The 19,645-nt window shown below is 49.9% G+C and overlaps 1 protein-coding gene across 3 annotated transcripts in view; it reads right to left on the reverse strand.

The window, feature by feature from the left end:
- Positions 1-19,645, reverse strand: part of KCNAB1 (potassium voltage-gated channel subfamily A regulatory beta subunit 1) — a 74,373-nt gene that overhangs the window by 13,618 nt on the left and 41,110 nt on the right. For all 3 annotated transcript variants that reach the window (XM_074593095.1, XM_074593096.1, XM_074593097.1), the window contains exons 2-7: positions 11,098-11,141; positions 5,941-5,978; positions 4,395-4,474; positions 3,558-3,602; positions 2,310-2,354; positions 1,039-1,082 (exon numbers count right to left, since the gene is read on the reverse strand). In XM_074593095.1, the coding sequence (XP_074449196.1) occupies positions 1,039-1,082; positions 2,310-2,354; positions 3,558-3,602; positions 4,395-4,474; positions 5,941-5,978; positions 11,098-11,141 (296 nt within the window). The remainder of the gene's footprint in view (positions 1-1,038; positions 1,083-2,309; positions 2,355-3,557; positions 3,603-4,394; positions 4,475-5,940; positions 5,979-11,097; positions 11,142-19,645) is intronic.

Consider the following 19,645-nt stretch of genomic DNA (forward strand, 5'->3'; position numbering starts at 1 on the left):
CTGGGACCCGCTCGGGATCTGCTGTTGGCCCAAGGGTCCTCCTGGGGGGTCTCAGGGTCCACTCCGGCCCCCATCAGGAGCCAGCCCAGGCTGGCACCTCTCGCTGGGACAAGGTTGTGGCTGACGCTGCTCATCCTTAATATGACAACAGTGTGTCTTTTTATGGGTGCTGCTCTATTTGCGTCCTGCATGTAAAATCCCTTGCAAATTATAATTATGGCCACAGTCACCATGCCTGGGTGCCTGACCCAACAGCCCTCCAGGCAGAGCCAGATCAGGTGAAACACACTTGTCTGTATGGAAAAACGTATGTGCTCTCACTCCCTCTCCTACAATAATGTGTCCAAGAGAACAAAAAAAAAAGCAAGCAGAAGGAAGATGAGGCACATGAATTAGACGCAGCAAACACCTGGGTGAATAAATCCCGGTGGATGAGGAAGGTCACTCAGCGGGATGCAGGACTGGATGCAAGGAGCTGGGCAAGGGAACGTACATGAAAGCAGAGCACCTGAGAAGAAGCAGCACCAAGAGCAAACCACAGCCCTTCTCATCCCTTCCTGCTCCGACAAGGAGCCCACACAGCCACGGACACGTCTGCCCACCACGCGCTGCTGCCGGGAAAGAGCCCGGGGGGGTGTGTATGTGTCCCCCCCACGTATCAGCACAGCAGCTCGAGGCCAGCCAAGCCTTTCTGCCACAGGGACCGCAGCTGATCCCGCTGCAGCAGTTGGGATCGGGGCTGTTCTTGAGGACAACAGCATAAAGCTGCTGGAAACCCGCGTGAGGCAGCCGGCGATGAAACCCCGGCGTGGGAAACCCTGACTGCTGCGGATGTGTGATAAAGCAACGCACGCACAGCCAGCCAAGGACAACACGCTGGCTTATTATAGCAAAAAACCCAAAAGGTTATTGCTGCATAGAGACGTGGAGAAGGCTTTTTGTGTGCAATGTGTTTGCTCACACTTTTTGAGGAAAGACAGAACAATCCTTCAGTGCATTTTGGACACGGCCAGACCACCCTACCCCACCAACATGTACCTTCAATGATGTGCTTTCTTGAAAGCCCTCTTTCCGTTTCAGCTCTGCAAAGCAAGAACAGGTACACAGCTGTTAGAGGTCTGAGGTGCTAACAATCCGGGAGCGCTAATTTTGTATTCTGGTTTAAATATCCCAAAAATGAAGTTACAACTCATACAACAGGGAGATCCCGCAGCTCTCTTGGGTTCCCAGCCTCAAAGACGACAGCATCTGGGACGAGTAAGACCATTGCTAATGTGGTAACAGCCTTGCTACGGATATTGCCTGGCCCTAAAGCTACCAGGTGACATTTCTAAGGGGTAAGGATGCTGGCAGGGCAGCGGTGGCTGCTGGGACCCGACAGCGCGGGGATGGGGCTGTGCCCCGGCCGACTGTGCACCACTGAGGCTCCACTGGCAGCATCTGCCGTTTCAGAAGATGGCAGCATCCAACCTGTCCTCCCAGCGCAAAGATGGCAGACAGCAAAGCCAACAAAGTGCTCCTCCCAACGCAGGCACAAAGGTACCGTGAAGGTTACCCCCAAAATCATTAAACACCCCATCTGCTGGGACTGGACCTCCTCCAGGCAGGTCACCTTGCCAAGGCAAGGCAACAAGGAACAAGACCCAAACAACCAGGGCCCATCATCCATATATAAACTAGATTCAGAGGCAACACATGGCTTCATAACTTTTCTTTCTGACTGTTTAATTTTGCCTGTCTCTCTCACACACCAGGCAGATCCTGACCCTGCTGCGAAGCAAGAGCACAACGAAGTGGGATAGCTACTATAGACCTACCATACCAAAATTCATGGCAGTGTCCTAGTTACATCCCAGCTTTCCCAGAGAAGTAGAGGACTGTGCTGCACCTCAGCTTCTCTACACCATTAAATAACTTCAGTGAAACGGGGGAAAAAATAATTACAGCCATTTGCACAAGATCTCTGATGAAAGTTTCTCCTCAGATATTCTGGTAGATTCAAAAAAATCCAGACTGATATTTTGTTCTGGGGCCAAAAACCAACGCACGATGGAAATGAGCTGAAGAAAGGTGCAGGGGCTGAAAAGCAGGGCTGGTTACCCCTTCCTGGTGCCGCAGCCCTGCTCAGGGCAGGGACACGGCCTCTGCCAGGCTCCGACTCCTTAAAAGAGTTAGCAAAATGAGGAGAAAGAAAACGATGGCAAGAAATCCCCCCTCTGAGATGCCAATTAATCTCCACCTGGTTTTACGGCTGTAAAAGGGAAAAGCACGCAGCAGCAAACACCACGACAAGTAACTGTGAGACTTACTTTCCACCCCAGTACAGTTTTGTTGTTATGACCAGGCTGGACCTCCTGCAAACAGAACAGAAAAATTACTACCGTTACAAGTAAAATTGATAATATGAGTAACCATGCAGGATGCTGCCCATCGACAAGCGTCCGTACCCTGGCTTCCCACAGCCGTGCTTGGTTTCGCCTCCCTGGGCTCAGAGCGAGCGTTCACACATCACTATAATCCTTTTTACAACAGGTCTAGAGGCCACTTCTCCTCCCACCCTCAGGTCTGCTGCGGGCAGGGAGCGACGGTAGCTGGTGTCTGGAAACCGAAGCTAATTCAAGTGAAGTCACCAAAAAAAGTGACACATTTTTCACTATGGAGTAAGCATTCTCCAGAGCCAAAGACTCTGGTGCTATTCCTTCTTGGTATCCAAGTCCAGTGTTTCTCATTACCATGCGGTATTCCAGAGTTATTAAAATCCCAAGAGTAATACATTCACTGAATTAATCTATAAATTCCAGTGTGGTACTAAATTAAAGATTTCTTTCACAAAGTACCTTGCTGATAAACTAACTGTATGTGTACAACACAATTTCTCCAGCTTTTGCTAGACTTTTTTTTTTTTCTTACACAGTACCCAGGGTATTTCTTATGAATTATCATCCCCCCTAACACAGGGGATACTGATTTTGATGAGAGCACTGCTGGGAACCACTCTTCACTTAAAGGCTGGATATGACACAAGCAAGAGATCTTTAAAAATTATGTAAATGCTCTTAAAACTAAACAACATGTGCTAACGTGGTGCATCATTTAAATTACATATCATCTCCTACTGGGCTACCCAAGATGAAGGCCCATCATAGCTTTGCATTCTTAATACATAGTCTTATGTACACAAATAAGGATGCCAGCACAGAAATCATCCGTCTCCATACACCGTGCGTGGAAAAGACGGTGGATATGCCCAGAAGTTGTGTTAACTGTGCTGCTCACAGAGACAATGGTCTCGTGCAAGGGTCGGGGCAGCACCGCAGGGTGATGATCGCAGCTGTTGTGCACTCCCAAAAAAAAACCAGAGAGCATTTTTATTTGGCACTTGAAAAAGTCTGGCTGCCGCAGGACCCCTGGCTGGCTGCTCTGGGCACGGCCCTCACACCTGCAAGCTCCTGCTCCTGGGCCAGCATCACCTAACATGCATCATTTTTAGAAACCAGAAGAATTTTCGTATGCCCAGGGGTCCCGCTCAGTTGGGGTGACAGGGAGCGGAACAGTACCTCCATCCCTTCTTCTTCAGGATGTTTCCTAGGATGACTTCAGCCCTGCAGGAGAGAGAGAGTCCTGTGTGAGGGGAGGCAGGAGGATGCTCAGCTCCCCCGGACGGTGCCACCCCGATGCCAGCTTGCAGCCCCGCTCTCAGCTGTGCAGCTCTCCCTTACCCTCCCCGGGTGACAGCAACCCAGCACAGCTGGGACGGGTCCCCTCCATCAGTACAAAGCACCTTGTGTGTCCCCCCACCCATGGGGATGGACCTGCACCCCCATGCCCTATGTCTGCTTAAACCTGCTCTGGGAAGGCAGAGCCACTTTGTCCCCACACCAGGAACGTGATGTCCCAGGCCACCTTTTACACTAAATACAAAGACGGATAAATCAGCTGAAGTCAACTATATTATGGATGGATATTTTTTTTTTTCCCCAGTCCCACGGCAACACTAAGAGCATTAGCTCCCCTGCAGCCAGAGCGGTTCCCCGTGCCGGGAGCTGCACTTGGGAGCTGTCACTGGCACAGGCCACCCGTCACCATTAAGATGCACACTGACTTTTCATTTATTCAGGACATTTTCCTCCCTGTGCTAACGGCAAGTGGCATGAGTGATACATTTCAAGGCTTCAGCTGAGTGCAAGGGGGATTGGGTTTGATTTTTTTTTTTATTTTTCTTTTTTTTTTTTAAGAGTGCTCCAAAAATAAAGGTTTTTCTGTGCCCCCTCAGGGAGAAGGGGGATTCCCAAGCACCAGCAGAGCCCTATCCATGCTGAGGGACTGTGACCCAAGGAGGAGCAGGGCCAGGCGGAGGGGCTCTGGGGAAGCGGAGCGGGACGCTGGGCACTCACTTGCCAGCTGCGTACACCTCGGCCGTGTCGAACAGGTTGACGCCGCTCTCGTAGGCGATGGTCATCAGCTGCTCAGCCACCTTGGGGAAGCAGAAACAGAAAGGTGAGGGGTGGCAGACTGCATCCCGAGCAGCCAGCAGCTCTTCCCACACCAGGAAAAGCCCCTGAAGGGGCTTCAGTGGGGCTGGGAGGGGTGTCAGCATCCCCCACCCAGGGGGTCAGACCCTTCATCAGGGCACCCAGGGGGTCGTGTGCTGGCCCAAGCAGCACCAAAACGGATTTACATCAGCTTCCCTTTGACTTATCCTGGGAGGAATTAATCTTTTCTCATAGGAACGTTCTAGGCTTTTCTAATAGGAAAGCAGCCAAGAATTTAATAGAGTTATAGAAGATCCTCTGCAAATCTGTGGAGTTTAATACAGAAAGGATATTTCCATGGAAAGAGTTTAATATTTTTTGGCCACCCGACAGGCTGTCCTGCAGCTCTCTGTCAGACTTCATGGGATATTTAAACAGCTGAAGGTCATTTCATGTGATCCCTATCAGAGCCCCAGGGGGTCCCGATGCTCCTGGGGGGGAATTCTGCACCCGGAGGGACATGGCAGTGCCAGGGGTGGGTGGATGCCCAGCCACTGTCCTTAGGGTGGGCATCCCCAAGGCCGGGTCTGCGTTTCAGTCCTCTTTTTCCATGCACAAACACTTGGCACTGACTTATTCTAAACAAGGAGAGCAGAAGAGCCAGCGAGCAAATTTATGACCGAAACAAGTCGTCTCGCTTCAGCCTGCAATGCCAAGAAACCGGAGTGATCTCAGTGATCCACCATTGTCAGAAGCAATACCACCAAAGAAGAAGAGAATTAAAAAAAAGGAAAAAAAAACCACAAACATTTTGAGTTCAGACTCCTGGGCCTTTTTCTTTCCGCAAAAGTTATTTTAGGGTTTCTGTCATGTACTAGACGGAGGGCTGCCGGGAGGTCACTCTCCCTTTGATGGCTAACATCTGCAGCGTGCCTGAGATGGAGGGAAACCCATGTGCTGCCCAGCACTCAGGAGGATTATTAACCAAGATTAAGAGCTATCTGGTACAGGCAAGAGTGCGTAGGGAACCCAAGCTCATTTTCATTTGTTTCATCTTATTATGGAAAAAAAATAAATCATCCGGCAGCTCCTTGTAAGCCGAGTCCCTGCCTGCATTTATGCTTGTTGCTGATTAGATACATGATGTAAAAATAGTTTCCAATTTCTGTTCCAGGAACAGTACTGCTGCCAACGGTAAGGAGGAAATATCGCTCCAAACAGCATGGAAGAGAAGATCGCTTTAAGGGATAGATGGGGGTTTTTTTATTAAAGTTGATCTCTGGAAATGTCAGATTCATTAAGGTTTTTTGTAGCATAAGCGCGTGCCTTCTATTGCTTTGCATAGTAACTCTCTGCCATTTCTTCGTACGGAAACAGGCTACCAGATTTTGGTAGCCATGGTTTCATTTAAAAATATCTCATATTGGTTTTTACTTTGTGCTGTATACTTACACCAAGCATTACTTACCTCGTCTGAGATTTGACCTCCAAAAGTGACCCACGTCCCTAGAAAGAACAAAACAGTCTGTTAATATGAAAGGGTTTTGCCAACAATAATTCACTCCACCAAAATTCAAGGTCCTTGGGATTAAATGGGTTTAAAATGGGGTTAACTGGTTTAGACGCTGCTGCGTCCCCGAGTGAGCAGGGCCAGGACCGGGGCAGGCACCGGGGGGAAACAGCAGGGTTGGGGTGGAGGTGCGGACCCAAGACTTGCCCATGAACCCACTCAGGGAAGCGCCAGCAAGATCCTGTGCTGCAAAAATACACAGTTTTATTGAAATCTGAAGCTCTTTGCAAAACCCGGTTCATTTTCCAAAGCTTCAATTTGACAAATTGGAAAAAATTTATGATGCTGCCGAAACATGTCATTTGGGGAATGAAACTCCTCCTAAGTTTATGCTTCAGCATTTAGCATCATACAAGTCAAAAATTAGGGGGGGGGAGGCAGGAAGAGACATATTTCTATTGACATGAAGCATTTAAAACTCATCCAAAGCACCTTTTTGCCAGGAACTTTTCCATCAAGGCCATGTCCGACAATAGCCGACGAGCAGCCCTTTCGCCAGCTGGCTCAAAGAGTAGCTGCAGTTGAGACTCAGCAGCAGACTCTGGTCTATTATTAGAAAAAACTTGGGGCGTTATTTCTTTATGACTACTGCTTCAAAAGAAAAACGTATATCCCATGGTGGAAACAATGTGTGGATTTCACTGGATATTCCTAAGATATAGGAATATTATTTTCTATATATATTCTGTACATGTACATATAAGGAATACATGTTTCCTATGCCACTGGAAGAAAGAGATGGCAGCGAGCTGGGGAAGTGCCAGGTCACATATGGGACACTGATCAGACGGCACGTCCTCAGCCCGGCAGACATTGCTCCTGCCCTACTTATCCGAGCTCACAAAGCACCCCATGGAAAGCGACACCGAGACACAGAACAGCAGGATGTGACGTGAGCCGTGCCTTTTGCCAGCTTGTCACGACGGCACTTTGATTTACAGAACAACTTTTCCCCGCGCTTTTCAAGACCGACACGCCAGCTAAGTACACAATCACGCATTACTCATTTAATGGATGGGTCAAGGCTCACGTGGCTCACAGAAAATCCTCCAGGATTTAAGATTCTGCCTTGTATTGTCCCTCCATAAGGAAGGCAGAGGGGTTCAGGCCCTGAGCTGGAAAATTGAGTGCGATTTGGGCAGGGCAGAGGAGAGACCACCCTGCCCGGGAGGGGTCAGGTTCTGATGCTGCTAAGGGGGTAAAAATATTAAGCAGTCCCTGCCTGCCTGCTTGACTTGCAAAGGGCCTGGTGCAATAGATATGTAAACGCTCCCACATCTTCGTTAAAAATGTATGGGTTAGCTCATTGCTCAGAGCGAGCGGGGAGGATGAACCTGGAGCAGGAGTCAGAAAGCGGAGAGCGTGCCGGCTGCTACCACTCCCGCCGCTTTGATCACTCCCTCCTTAAAAACACAACAGGAGCCAGATCACAGCGGGGGGGACCCAAGGGGCCTGGGATGGCTGAATGGCAAGATCATTGGGACCACACAGGTGGGGAATCCTTGGTGTATTTTTTTTTTTTTTTTTTTCCTCAGGAAGGCCAGTTTTTGCTCAGCAAAGCGATCTCTAAAGCATCAGATTTGGTTGGGACCATAACAAGTGACTTTAGGGTCCCAGCCAGAGAGTCCCCAGGCAGTTGGTGTGGGTGGTACCTACACCCAAAGCAGCTGGGCAGCTGCTGGGGCCGTGGCACAGCACAGCACCCGCTGCTCAACGCTGATTAAAAAATAAAAATAAAAAACACTCCAGAAAGCGCAAGGCGCACTTGGCATTTCAAACAACGACTGAGGATGATTCACAATCTCAGCCAAGGAGAGTATTTTGGAAGAAAAATATGCTAGAGAAAGATTTTTTTTTTTAATCATTACTTGTCCCCTTAACAAGTCATCTTCTTTCTCTTCTCCACCCCAATTCGCTGTTTATAAACGTGTGTGCGTGTGTCCCCCCCGACACAGCCTGGCAGTGGCAGGGAGACCTCCCACTCCTGCCCTTCGCCCATCACGTCTCGCACTGGAAAGCGATTTTCCAGCTGGATATCCTCACCTTCGACAAAGGAATTTCTGTATTAAAACTAGTTTTGGCTCCATTTCCATCACATCCCAGAGCCTAGCAAGGTGTGATTACTGCTGGGTTATTTGCTGATGCAAAACTCACCACTCGATAATGTCATTGCCAGCAGATGTGTCACCTCTGCAGGAAAAAAAAAAAAAAAAAGAGGGTTCCTGGATGAAAGCCATAGCTTCGCCTCCTGCCAGTACAATTTTATCCCTGGCTTGACGCTGGCGAGGATGATGCCATGTAGAGATTTGTCACGTGGGTCTGGTCTGGCGCTCGAGCAACCAGCAAATGCTCGGCTCTGCACGCTGCGAGCACCCAGGTGCGAATGGGACCCCTTCACCGCCATCCGCAGCCAGACGACCTTTGGGTTGGGTGAATCTTACACAACAGGTTTGCAAAAGCTTTTCCCCAGAGCAAAGCATCAGGGGGTAATGGCAGAAGCTGAGCCCTTTCTGCTCAGGAAACATCTATTTTTGTACCTGATCACAAGCGTGGGGTATCCCGCCGGTGGCTGGAGGAACTGCTTGTTTTGGAAGGTTTCTCCTGTGCTTTTGTACATTGGATTGGATTTGCGGGGTTTGGGATGGCTGGTTTCACCCTGCTACTCATTTCCTTGGAATCGCGGCTAATGACCTTGTTGGAGGCTGTCTCAACATTTTCTAAAAATCAACAGGCAGCCTCTACAGGCAGAATTTGCTCTGAATTAACTATAAGAAAAATGTGACCATATTTTTCCCCTGCATTGCAATCATGTTTCAGAGCCAGCATCACAGAAAGGGATATGTGTTTGCTCAGGGTTAGACTAATTAAAATTCCTCATCCAAAGCCTCACCTGGCATTAGATTGCCCAAAGGCAGAGGTGAAAGCCCAGCCTGGAGCCAGGCTCTGCTCCAGGATGCTGCAGGAGCTGGGTCTGGGGGAGCTCAGCCCCGCAGAGCCGTCCCAGCTCCAGTGGGAGAAGATGGAGGTTCAGCAACCCAGGAGTGATGCTCAGCCCCTTCCCAAATCTCTCTCCTTGTGAAACACGCCACTAACACAGCTGACCTCATCTGCTCACTTAACACTTCTCACATCACGAGCAACACCCAGCAAATTAATTAATTAGAGTGCGAGCTGGGAGAAGCAGGATGTAATTAAAGGCTATGCATTGACTTGCACTGCCTACCTTTGATTTCTCTCCTGCTTCACATTTTTCTCTGTTTTTTCATACTAGAGGATGAAGCACGCTCCCACCTTGCTAAGATTTTGGAAGGCTTTTAAGAAGATCGCTGAGTCTTCAGAAACTTTAGTAAAGCTTAAATTAGATTTTCATGCTGCAGAGAGTTTAGGGAAACACATTTGTCTTTTAGGGAACTGCGAAAGAGAAGCTATTTAGAAAAGTCACGCAAGCCGGCGCTCGAAGCGGACACCTGATGGATCTGCGGTGGGAGGGGAGGACGAGCTGCGCCGCAGAAGAAATACCCATGCATTTCCCTCGCCCGGAGCAGCCACTTGCTCCCTCCTCAGCCCCCACTCATCCCGCGCAGCTGCACACACAAAGGCTCAATATATTTAGATGCTGCTGCCGTTCCACATGCTTGAAATTAAAGAAAAGCTCTGCAAAATGTTTGTTGGTTGTTTTTTTTCCTGATGCTACTTCCTTCCCATAGCTTTTCTCCACCACAACAACATTAGCTCTTGGTGATCTCTAAGGATGATAAATAAAATCTCTGAACCAGATAAGAACACGACTCCTTTCAATGCCTGGGTCTATTTTAACCAGAAGAGCTCTTCTTAGCAGAATAGGCCTTATTTATATCACTTGTGATACAGGGTGACTTTCACATTTCACTCTATTTTAAAACCAAATCTCAAAGCGTTGTTGGAGAAAATGAGCTAACCCCTTGGGCACCTGCCCCGTGAGCACAACTGGCACCAGTGGGGAGCTGGAAGGGGATGCCCACCACCACATCAGGCACAAAATACAGGCAGAACCCTGGTCCTTGCCCACTCCTCCCTTCACCCACTCCCCCCTGAGGCAGCGGCACGGGAGGAAGCCCAGTACCCCCAGCCGCTGGTGCCCCCACCTCCCCATGCTGGCACCTCCGAGCCCAGACCCCCCTTTAACACAGGGCTGGAGGGGCCCTGGCAGAGCAGAGCATCCACCCCTGGGGGTCTCTGCGCATCCCTGCAGCCTTCGCCCTCCTGACGCCCCAGCCTTGCACTGCAGGAAGGGGCTGCAAGAAAAACAGCCTCCTCCTTTCTACAGTGTTTGGTTTTTTTAACATATACACATGCACTTTTAAGCATTCTTCACGTGAGCGGTTCAACTGTCATCAAAGAAATTACTCGCATGATTAAAGCCATCAGGAGGGGCCCAGTCCATCGCACACGCTCCTCGCTGGCAGTGGAAGGCCAGCGGCACCACACCAAAGCCGGCGGGAACCCCAGCATCCCTACAGGACCAGCACATATGTGCTGCAGTGCTTATAGATGCGCTTTGTGATGAAACATTGGTAAGATGAAACTTTGATAAGATATTCTTTAGTTTTCAAACCAGTATGGAACAGAAATAGCAAGGTGTGCACACTGAATAAAATAAAAATCTGCCCACGGCCCAGGCAGATTGCCATCCCCCGAGACTGGAGCTCTGAGACTTAACGCTCTTGGGGGCATTCACAGACATCTCAGATGTGGTCTCTGTGGGCTGTCCCTCGCGGGGATCAGGCTGCATTAGAAGGACTTTACTCCAGAAACCCTCATACAGTTCCATCCGGGGGTGATGGGTGGAAAGCATCGCCTCAGGCTGCGGGCAAGCGCCTGGGCTGATGCACAGAGCTGCTATCAACACACGTAATGGCCTCTGCTGTGAGCCATCTGCAGGACTGAGCGCAGGCTGAGGCTCCAAGGGAGCACAGGTTGGGGGTGTTTTTTATATACTGAAATCCAAGAGCAGCCGCCACCACTCCGGGGCAGCGTGTGGCTGCAGTGAGTGCAGCACCAGCGGAGGTTACTCACCCAGGCCCAGGCACGAGACTCTCAGTCCAGATTTTCCAAGGTTTCTAGAAGGAAAAGAAAATAATTAGAAAATATCGTTAACCCTGCAGGGACACACAATTTAAATAACCCGGTGCGAAATCAGTAGCTGGTGAAGACGAGACCCTGCTTTTGTGCAAATCATCCATTCTCCTCCAAAAGGGACATATTCTCCCTCTCTGGGGATGTCAGCTGCCCAGTTTGGAGGATGGATGCACTGCCACCATCCCTTGCCTCACTAGGCTGTGTGAGAAGCTCTGATCACTCATGGGGCTGGGAAGAAACCCAAATACATTCAGATGTATCTCACACCTGATGTCGCTTGGAGTGCCATGAATAAGGCACATGCATTCGCTTCACTTTCATCATCATTCAGTATTCATTGCAGTAACACAGACTAACATATTCACCTTGTTCAGCTTCACTTTTTGTCTTATTCACCCTCACGCTTCTCAAAACATTCCCATCCATCAGAGCAGACCCCTGGTCTGGTTACCGTGGGGGGTCCCAAGCTCATGGATTCCCCCCCAAACAAAACACCCCACGATTTCCCAGCCCGAGGGCAGGCAGCGGCTTCATCCCTAATGCTGGCTGCTTTTCCACATCAGCGAGATAAAGTTATCACCCTTCTCCCCACCTCCCAGAGCCAGGCTGGAGACAAGATAATTAGCCCCGAGGCCATGAAATGTGCCATACATTAAACCCCTACCCTAACTTAAACCTATCTCTGCAGTACAAAATACCCTTTTAATTATACCCTCCTGCTTTAACCTTTATGTTCCAGCTGGATCTGTGCAATTTTTTTGCCAGATCAAGGTATAATCTCAGGACCATCTATCTACCTTCCACTACAGAGCACCGTGAACAATCACTGCACTTTTTGCTATTCCTAATGAATTATTTAAAGCCAAATAATAATTTAGAAAAAAAAAAAAAAGCCTTGCTCACCCACAGCGACAGGGGTCAGACAAAACACTCGACATTAGCACAGGTCCTGCCCTGCTCTTTCACAGAATCACAGAACGGTCGGGGTTGAAAGGGACCTCTGGAGATCATCTAGTCCAACCCCCTGCCAGAGCAGGGTCACCCAGAGCAGGTTGCACAGGAAAAGTGCTCAGCTCTTTCTCTTTTTACATGTTTGATTTTGTGGCCATTTCAGGTATTTGCTCATATGGCACAATTTCCCATGTGGGAGAGCAACCAAAGGCGTCCCCAGGGGAGCCAGCCCAACTGGTGCAGGCAGCCCATGGGTGCCCACCCTCCCGCCCCTCCCTAGAGCCTCCTAACTCCACTGCTCTACCCAAAATTTAGCGCTGCTGACAGGAATTTAAATTTTTGGGAGAGACAGGAACTTGTCCTCGAGTAGCTATTTGAAATGCTGCAGCTGCATTTCCAGCACCACGAGCTCCCAGGCTCACAGCACGGCTGGGGCAGGCACTGACCTGATTTTTTGTTTCTTTTTTGGTTTTTTTTCCCTTTTTTATTAGTTTTTGGAGTGAAAGCACTGATGGACACCTGCATAACAAAACCCACAGAATAGCACAAATGATGCCAGTCGTCCCCTGCTCACCAGCATAAAGCATAACCCTCAGAAAGTTAAAAGGCAAATATCCATCAGCTGCCTGTGTGTTCCAGACAGAGCTGCAGCCATTCTGGCAGGAAAGAGGAGCCCGAGATTGGGATTTCCACCTTACTTCTGGAGTCAGCCCACCCACTACATAATGCTTTTTGGAGAAGTCAAATGCTCTTGGCTTTGGAGACCTCAGCACAAGAAGGACACGGACCTGTTGGGGCAAGTCCAGAGGAGGCCACAAAGATGATCAGAGGCTGGAGCCCCTCTGCTGTGAGGACAGGCTGAGAGAGTTGGGGCTGTTCAGCCTGGAGAAGAGAAGGCTCCGGGGAGACCTTAGGGCCCCTTCCAGTCCCTAAAGGGGCTCCAGGAGAGATGGGGAGGGACTCTGGATCAGGGAGGGGAGTGATAGGACGAGGGGGAATGGTTTTAAACTGAAAGAGGGGAGATTTAGATTAGATATTAGGAAGAAATTCTTGACTGTGAGGGTGGTGAGAACCTGTCCCATGTTGCCCAGAGGAGCTGTGGCTGCCCCATCCCTGGAGATGTTCAAGGCCAGGCTGGATGGGGCTTGGAGCAACCTGGTCTGGTGGGAGGTGTCCTTGCCCAGGGCAGGGGGGTGGAACTGGATGGTCTTTAAGGTCCCCTCCAACCCAAACCATTCTATGCTTCTATGATTTCCAAACAGTTTACGCTTATGTTGTAGAAGCGGGGGGTTTTTTAAGTCGTATTTCTCACCAAGCTATTCTTTGGTTTTCAAAGCCTGGCTCTGTCTCTGCACAGGCACACAGCTGCAAGGGCACAGCTTGGCCATGCAGCTGGACCCCTCTCTCTACATAGGTGTATATATACATCCACACACATATACGCTTTTCATACGTAAATACACATGCATACCCTGTATACACATGCATACCCTGTATACACACCCCAGGTGTTCGCATACATTGATGAGCACACCACTCCCCTCAGCAGTGGGGTCTGCCTCAGGGTCTCAGCCCAGGCACCACAAAGCCATGTCAGGGCTCATCCCTCTGCACCCCACGGATTTGGGGGGGGTAAAGCACACACACAGGAGCCAGGCTTTGCTCCAGAGAACGATAACCAGCTCCTTGCAGAGTCTGTTCCACTAACAAATCTGGGAAAAAATATTGTGTTTGAATTTCTAAAGCTGTCTTTGCCATTTACTTAGCACATGTGACCTGGGTACTTGGAAATTTTTATATCAGTAGTAAAGAGCCGACACTGAAAATGCCAAGTCTTTGCAGTGCAAGATCCCTCTCGCAAAATGAGCTCAGAAGCTGCTCGGCAGCATGGGAGGAGGTTCCCTGAGCCTGTGGTCCAGCCTGGAGAGCATCGCAACCCCCAGCTACTCCCATCGTTTCCAGCCCTCCTTTGCCTGCAAGCGCTTCACTCAACTGCACGCTCTAATTAACGGGCAGGCAGTGAGAAAGCGAAGCGGCCACACCAACACATATAGCCACAACACAGCTAAAAACTCAGCCCACTCGGCATGGTTCGCCTCCCAGCACGGACCTCGTGCTGCTTAAAAGCACGCAGCCACTGATTTGATTCCTGGTCCTAGGGCAGAGCAGCAATTTGTCTGAAACAGCAACAGTTCTTGAGAACTAGTTCTCCTCCAGCCCCCTAAAAACAACAAAAAAAACCCCACCAAGCAAAAAAAAAATAAATATGTACACATTTACATCTATTTTGCAGCTTTCAGGTGTAAGTATATGTGTAGATATATCACACACACACATATATATAGACACACGTGCCTGGAAGCTGCCATGTAAAAATCAATGGTTGGTTTCTAAGTAACTGGACAGTAAAAGCCCTTTGTGCTTCCATTGCACTGATTCCCAAGTCTGAGACAATTAACCAGCACAGTCCCCAGAGCTGAACCAGCAGCAGCCCAGGCAAAACCCCAAGAATGGCTGCGCTGGGACAGCAACCAGGACAGCAAGACAAGCAAAACCCGGCAAAAGCCCGAGGTGCCCCATCTGCATCAGCTGCTCTGGCCATGTGTGGGCTGAGCATCTCCCCGGGCAAAGCTGCGGGAGCGCCGGTGCCCGTGGGTACCGGGCAGAGCACTGCCGGATGGCTGCGGGTCCCTTCTGCGGGAATAGAGCCCTGCACAGGGGGATAACACAGGATGGGTGGGGAGGGGGGCAGAAAAATCAGCCAGGAGAGTGTTGGGGGGGTTCTGCCATCACTCTCCCGAGCAGTCGTGGACTCCTCGGGTTTTTCTGGGCTAGTGATAGCAATATTTTCAAGGCTAGAAATGATCTTTGTATACAAAATAATCGTATGAGTTGGCACTCAGCTATTGCTCGTGTGCTTTGCCTGGGGGGTGCTGAAGCTCCCAGCCCATGCTTTAGAGAAGTCATTGTCCCCGCATCCCAAGGTCCTTCTCGCAGGTCTTTCTCTAGGGAAAGGTGGTGTTTCATATGTTATTTTTTTTGTTAGTAATTGTCGGTCAGCTCATGGGCGTTATTGCCCTGGTCGCCCGTCTCTATTCGGCACTTGCTATCAGCAGGTGGAGAGGAGAGGGCACTGCCCCACAAGCACCCACAAGCGGTGGTACCCACCATCCCGCTTGCGCAGCAGCTGGCGCCAGCAGTGTTATTTGCTACCATTAAAGTCTTGAGTGTGTCAATCCATCTCTGAGCCCTGACCAGGCAGCCCAGCCCACCGCCCAGATACCCAGCGCCGCCGCAGCCGAGGGCTTATGCTGATGCTATTTAATCACTCTCTCAGAAGGAAAAAAGAGGTCCTTCCAAATTGGAACTCAGTGCTGCTGAGGACGTTGCAGGAGCCTCCAGTCTCTCAGGATTGCTTTGCCTAGCGTAGAAGCAGCCGATTAAAAATCAGCCTCTTATACACTGTTTGTTTTTTGGTTTTGTTTTTTTCTTCCTCATTAGCACAGCTATCTTGCTTCTCTTCTTGCTGATATTCAGCTTCCCTTGCACTTTACAGAGCTGGAACAACCGCACCGCTCCCCACAAACCACCGCCTGACCTCGCCGCACACAGAGAAGCACCAGGAGATTTATCTGCTGCTGTACCCGGCTGCCTGGGCACCGCCTGATCCAGGACCCTGTCCCTGCAGCTCCAGCAGCACCTTCCAAACTGCTTCCAGTTGCCAATCTGAAAATACCTTCATTTCCTTTATCCCAAACTTGCGCCGCAAGCAAGACCCAAAGTTATTTAATACCTCACTCCTGAATTATTTTAAAACCAAAGCTTGAAGCCAAGCACTACCTTGCTGCCCAAACCCAGGATGTGGCAGAGCAGAGCTGAAGGCACTGGAGAAGCCTGCTGAAGGGACGGGATGGGGAAAGGTACATGGGAATGGCGGCATTCCCTGTTGGATCTGGGTTTTTTTGCGGGCAGCCCCACTCACCATACCCACAGCAGGAGCTCTGCAAGCCTCACTGAAAGCACATGGGTCAACGAAACATTTAGTAAAGGACACTTATAGCCAAACACAATACATTGAAGAACATAGGGCACTCATTGATTTTTGGGAAGGGACACACCACACTGTTTCTGCTCTTTGTAGCTCTAATTTTAAGTGTTTACAGTTTCCTTCTCCAGGGAGCAGGTACCACCCTGTCCCAGTGCCGGGGCCAAACAGGGCAGGGGACAGCGAAGGGTGTGGGGACGCAAAGCGCCTGAGAGCCCAGCCTCACACACTAGTTTGACATAGCTCTTCTTTCCTGGCATAAACCAAAGGTGGCATTTTCCCTGCCCGTGCAGCCGGGAGTTTGAGCTAACACAACCGTCCCCGCAGCACCGGCGGCTTCGCCAGATTGCACTGGGTTAACGAGCGCGGGAGATGAATGCCTGATTCATTCAAAACACAGCTTGCAACTCAGAGATGTTGTTAAAAATACACTGAGGTACCAAAACAGCACGCGGGGAGGGACGACATTTCCCTTGACTAGGCTTTTCCAAGCAGAGGGCACATCCATTTCCCGAGGAAGCGCAGGTTCTTGGCCATGGGCAGCGATGCGGGAATGTCGCTCCAGGACGCCGGCATCTGTGGCAGCACCCAGGTACCAGCTGCTGCTGCTAAACACCAGCCAACACGACGCAGACCACCGGGCAGCACATGCAAATGGTGCAGGTGGGGAAAAGGCTGGGAAGGAGGCATTAGCCAGGGAACAGCACCTTCCTGCTGGAAAGGAGCGACTCAAGCAGCGGGACCCAAAGAGGCAGCACAGCCACAGGGCTGGTTACCAACCCCTCTGCCATTTGGCAGGTCTTCACCAAGAAAAAAAAATAAAAAAAATCAAGTTCTCACTATCTCTTGCTAGTGGAGGGAGTTGCACATGCAGCGGGCCTGCTCCTTCATCATCATCCTCAGGCTGAGAGCTGCAGTTCCCAGTGCTGTAGGGGTTTTGGCCAGGGTGAGCTTGGGTGTTTTGCCTGGTGGCCTGGCAGGCAGTGGCCCGGCTGAGCAGGCATCAGGTCCGCAGGTGAAGGGTTATTTCAGCCATGCAGAGACCTGGAAAAATCTGTGCTCAACTGCTGGCGCCTCTTCCCAGCCCACAGCAGAGAGCGGGGCCTCTGCCTGGGCAGCAATTACCCAGTCTCTCCGACTCGAGGGCATGAAGCGCTCTCAGATTCGCTTCAGTGACTAATTCCCACTTCCCTTGTTTCCAGCAGATGCACTGCTCCTTATCTGCAGCTCCAGCCCCAGCTGGATGCTGGGGACGAAGCAGGGGTCCCTGTGTGCCACCACAGCTGTTCATTTGTAAACGGCGAGGAAAAAAACAACCAACGAAAACCCAGCACACAGCTTAGCTTTTAAGCATGGGAGAAACTATATACAGAAACGATACTTTGGTTCTGGACCCAACTGCAATATTGAAGAAGCCCAAGTTAATTATTTTGCTAGAAACAAGTGGTTAAACAAGACGGGTGCTCACGGGCTGACACCTGTCCATGCAGGGATATGGAGACCAGCCACCACAAGCACCACCTGGATCCAGCCCTAGGTACACGCTCAGGGCTGAAAAAGCCCTCAGTTTCCCAAGGCTGGAGGGGGAAAAAAAAAAAAGAAAAAAAAATAAAAGCACATTTTGCTTGTTAGCTACTTTGCTGTGAGCAAAGACATGGGCAGAACCAAGGAAAATGCTAGAGAGATGTGTCAGATTTGAACAATGGGTAAGGAGAGCTTGTTGTCTGTCTGAGGAGCCAGGGTTTGACACAGATGAGAAAAGGCGAGGTGGCAACTTTTGACTTCAAGAGCTCTTTGGTTCAGCACCAGGAAGTCAAGAAGGGACACAAAGGAAAAAAAGAGGGGACTAACACATTCTACAGAAATACAGAGGGGTGATAAGAGCAGCGAGACACATCTGGGATAAAGCCCGACAGTAAAAATGCAGAGGAAAAAGAATTACAGTTTGTCAAGTCTCAGGAACAAAGGAGATCCATTTCCAGGGTATTTTTCCTTGTAACGTGGCTGTGTAGGAAGATTAGATTGCACCCAAAACATTAATTTTGGTTAAAAAGACAACAACCCAAGGTTTAAAATTGTGATTAATATTTGGCAGTGAAAAGTGAGAATAATTTGACTGTGCAGCAATTCTAAACCCATTTAGAAGGGCATTCGATGGGAATAACATCCTAGAACACTGTTGGCTACCTGCAAGTCTGAAACCATTCTCCTAATGACGAAGAAAGAAGACCTACAAGTCTGTCGGAAGGTTTTCCCCTCTTTGCCACTTTTGTTTTTAAAAGCCTTATTCAGGCTACCCTGCAACCTTCCAAACTGTCCCACGCGGCAGCAGCACCCCAGGGTACCACCTCATCAACATATATCTGCATATAACGGCATAATAGAAGTAAGTGTTAATCATACGGAATATCTCTATAAAAATAGACCTGGAACTTGCTGCTGACTGGGGTTTCACAGGCTCTCCCTGAGCTTGCAGAGATGGGCACTGTGGGGTTCAGGCTGAGTGTGAAAAGGGGCAAAAAGGACAAAGCCACCAAGAGCCTCATTCCTGGTTTCTATCACGTAAGAGCTCAGCTCATCTTGCAGAATCCAACCCAGACGCGATCTGGGTGCAGCCCAGGGTGCCCGGTGCCATTCGTCTGCCGCAGGGACAGCCCTCCCCAGCCATCTGCAGCGATTCAAGAGAGACAGGGAACTACTGGAGAGAGTCCAGCGTAGGGCAACAAAGATGATTGAGGGATTGGAGCTTATGAGGAAAGGCTGAGAGAGCTGGGACTCTTTAGCCTGGAGAAGAGAAGGCTGAGGGGAGACCTTATTAATGTTTAGAAGTATCTAAAGAGTGGGTTTAAGGAGGATGGAGCCAGACTCTTTTCAGTGGTTCCCAGTAACTGGATGAGGGGTAAAGGGCACAAGCTGGAACATAGCAAGTTCCAATCAAATATGAGAAAAAACTTCTTTACGGTGAGGGTGACAGAGCGCTGGAACAGGCTGCCCAGGGAGGCGGTGGAGTCCCCTTTGGAGACTTTCAACACCCACCTGGATGCAGTCCTGAGTGATGTGCTCTGGGCAGTCCTGCTTTAGCGGGGGAGTTGGACTAGATGATCTCTAGAGGTCCCTTCCAACTCTGAAATTCCGTGACTGCCCTGCTCACCAGAGACATCAGCTCCGCCTTTCAGGCATGCTCGGCTGTTCCCTCCTATTAGGAACTTTCTGCAGTATTTAACCAAAGCTTTTTATTTCCTCATTTCCACTCCATTACGCCGTTAGCAAAGCCTTTTCACCGGAACAGCTATTTGCAAGCCTCTTCCAGATCTCCTCTGCTTAAGCCAGCTTTTTAAGTAACACTAAACCATTTCTGGCTGAAAAGCCAGTCTTTCCCTGGGATGCTGCTGTCCCAATTAGCTCACAGGGTACGTGGGGGGTGGCCAATTATAATCCCATGGTTGTTAAGGGCTCACCTCACCCAAGCTGAGAAAAACCTTTTCAAGT

Source organism: Larus michahellis, chromosome 6 (assembly GCF_964199755.1).
Source record: "Larus michahellis chromosome 6, bLarMic1.1, whole genome shotgun sequence".
In the NCBI taxonomy this organism is placed as follows: Eukaryota; Metazoa; Chordata; class Aves; order Charadriiformes; family Laridae; genus Larus; species Larus michahellis.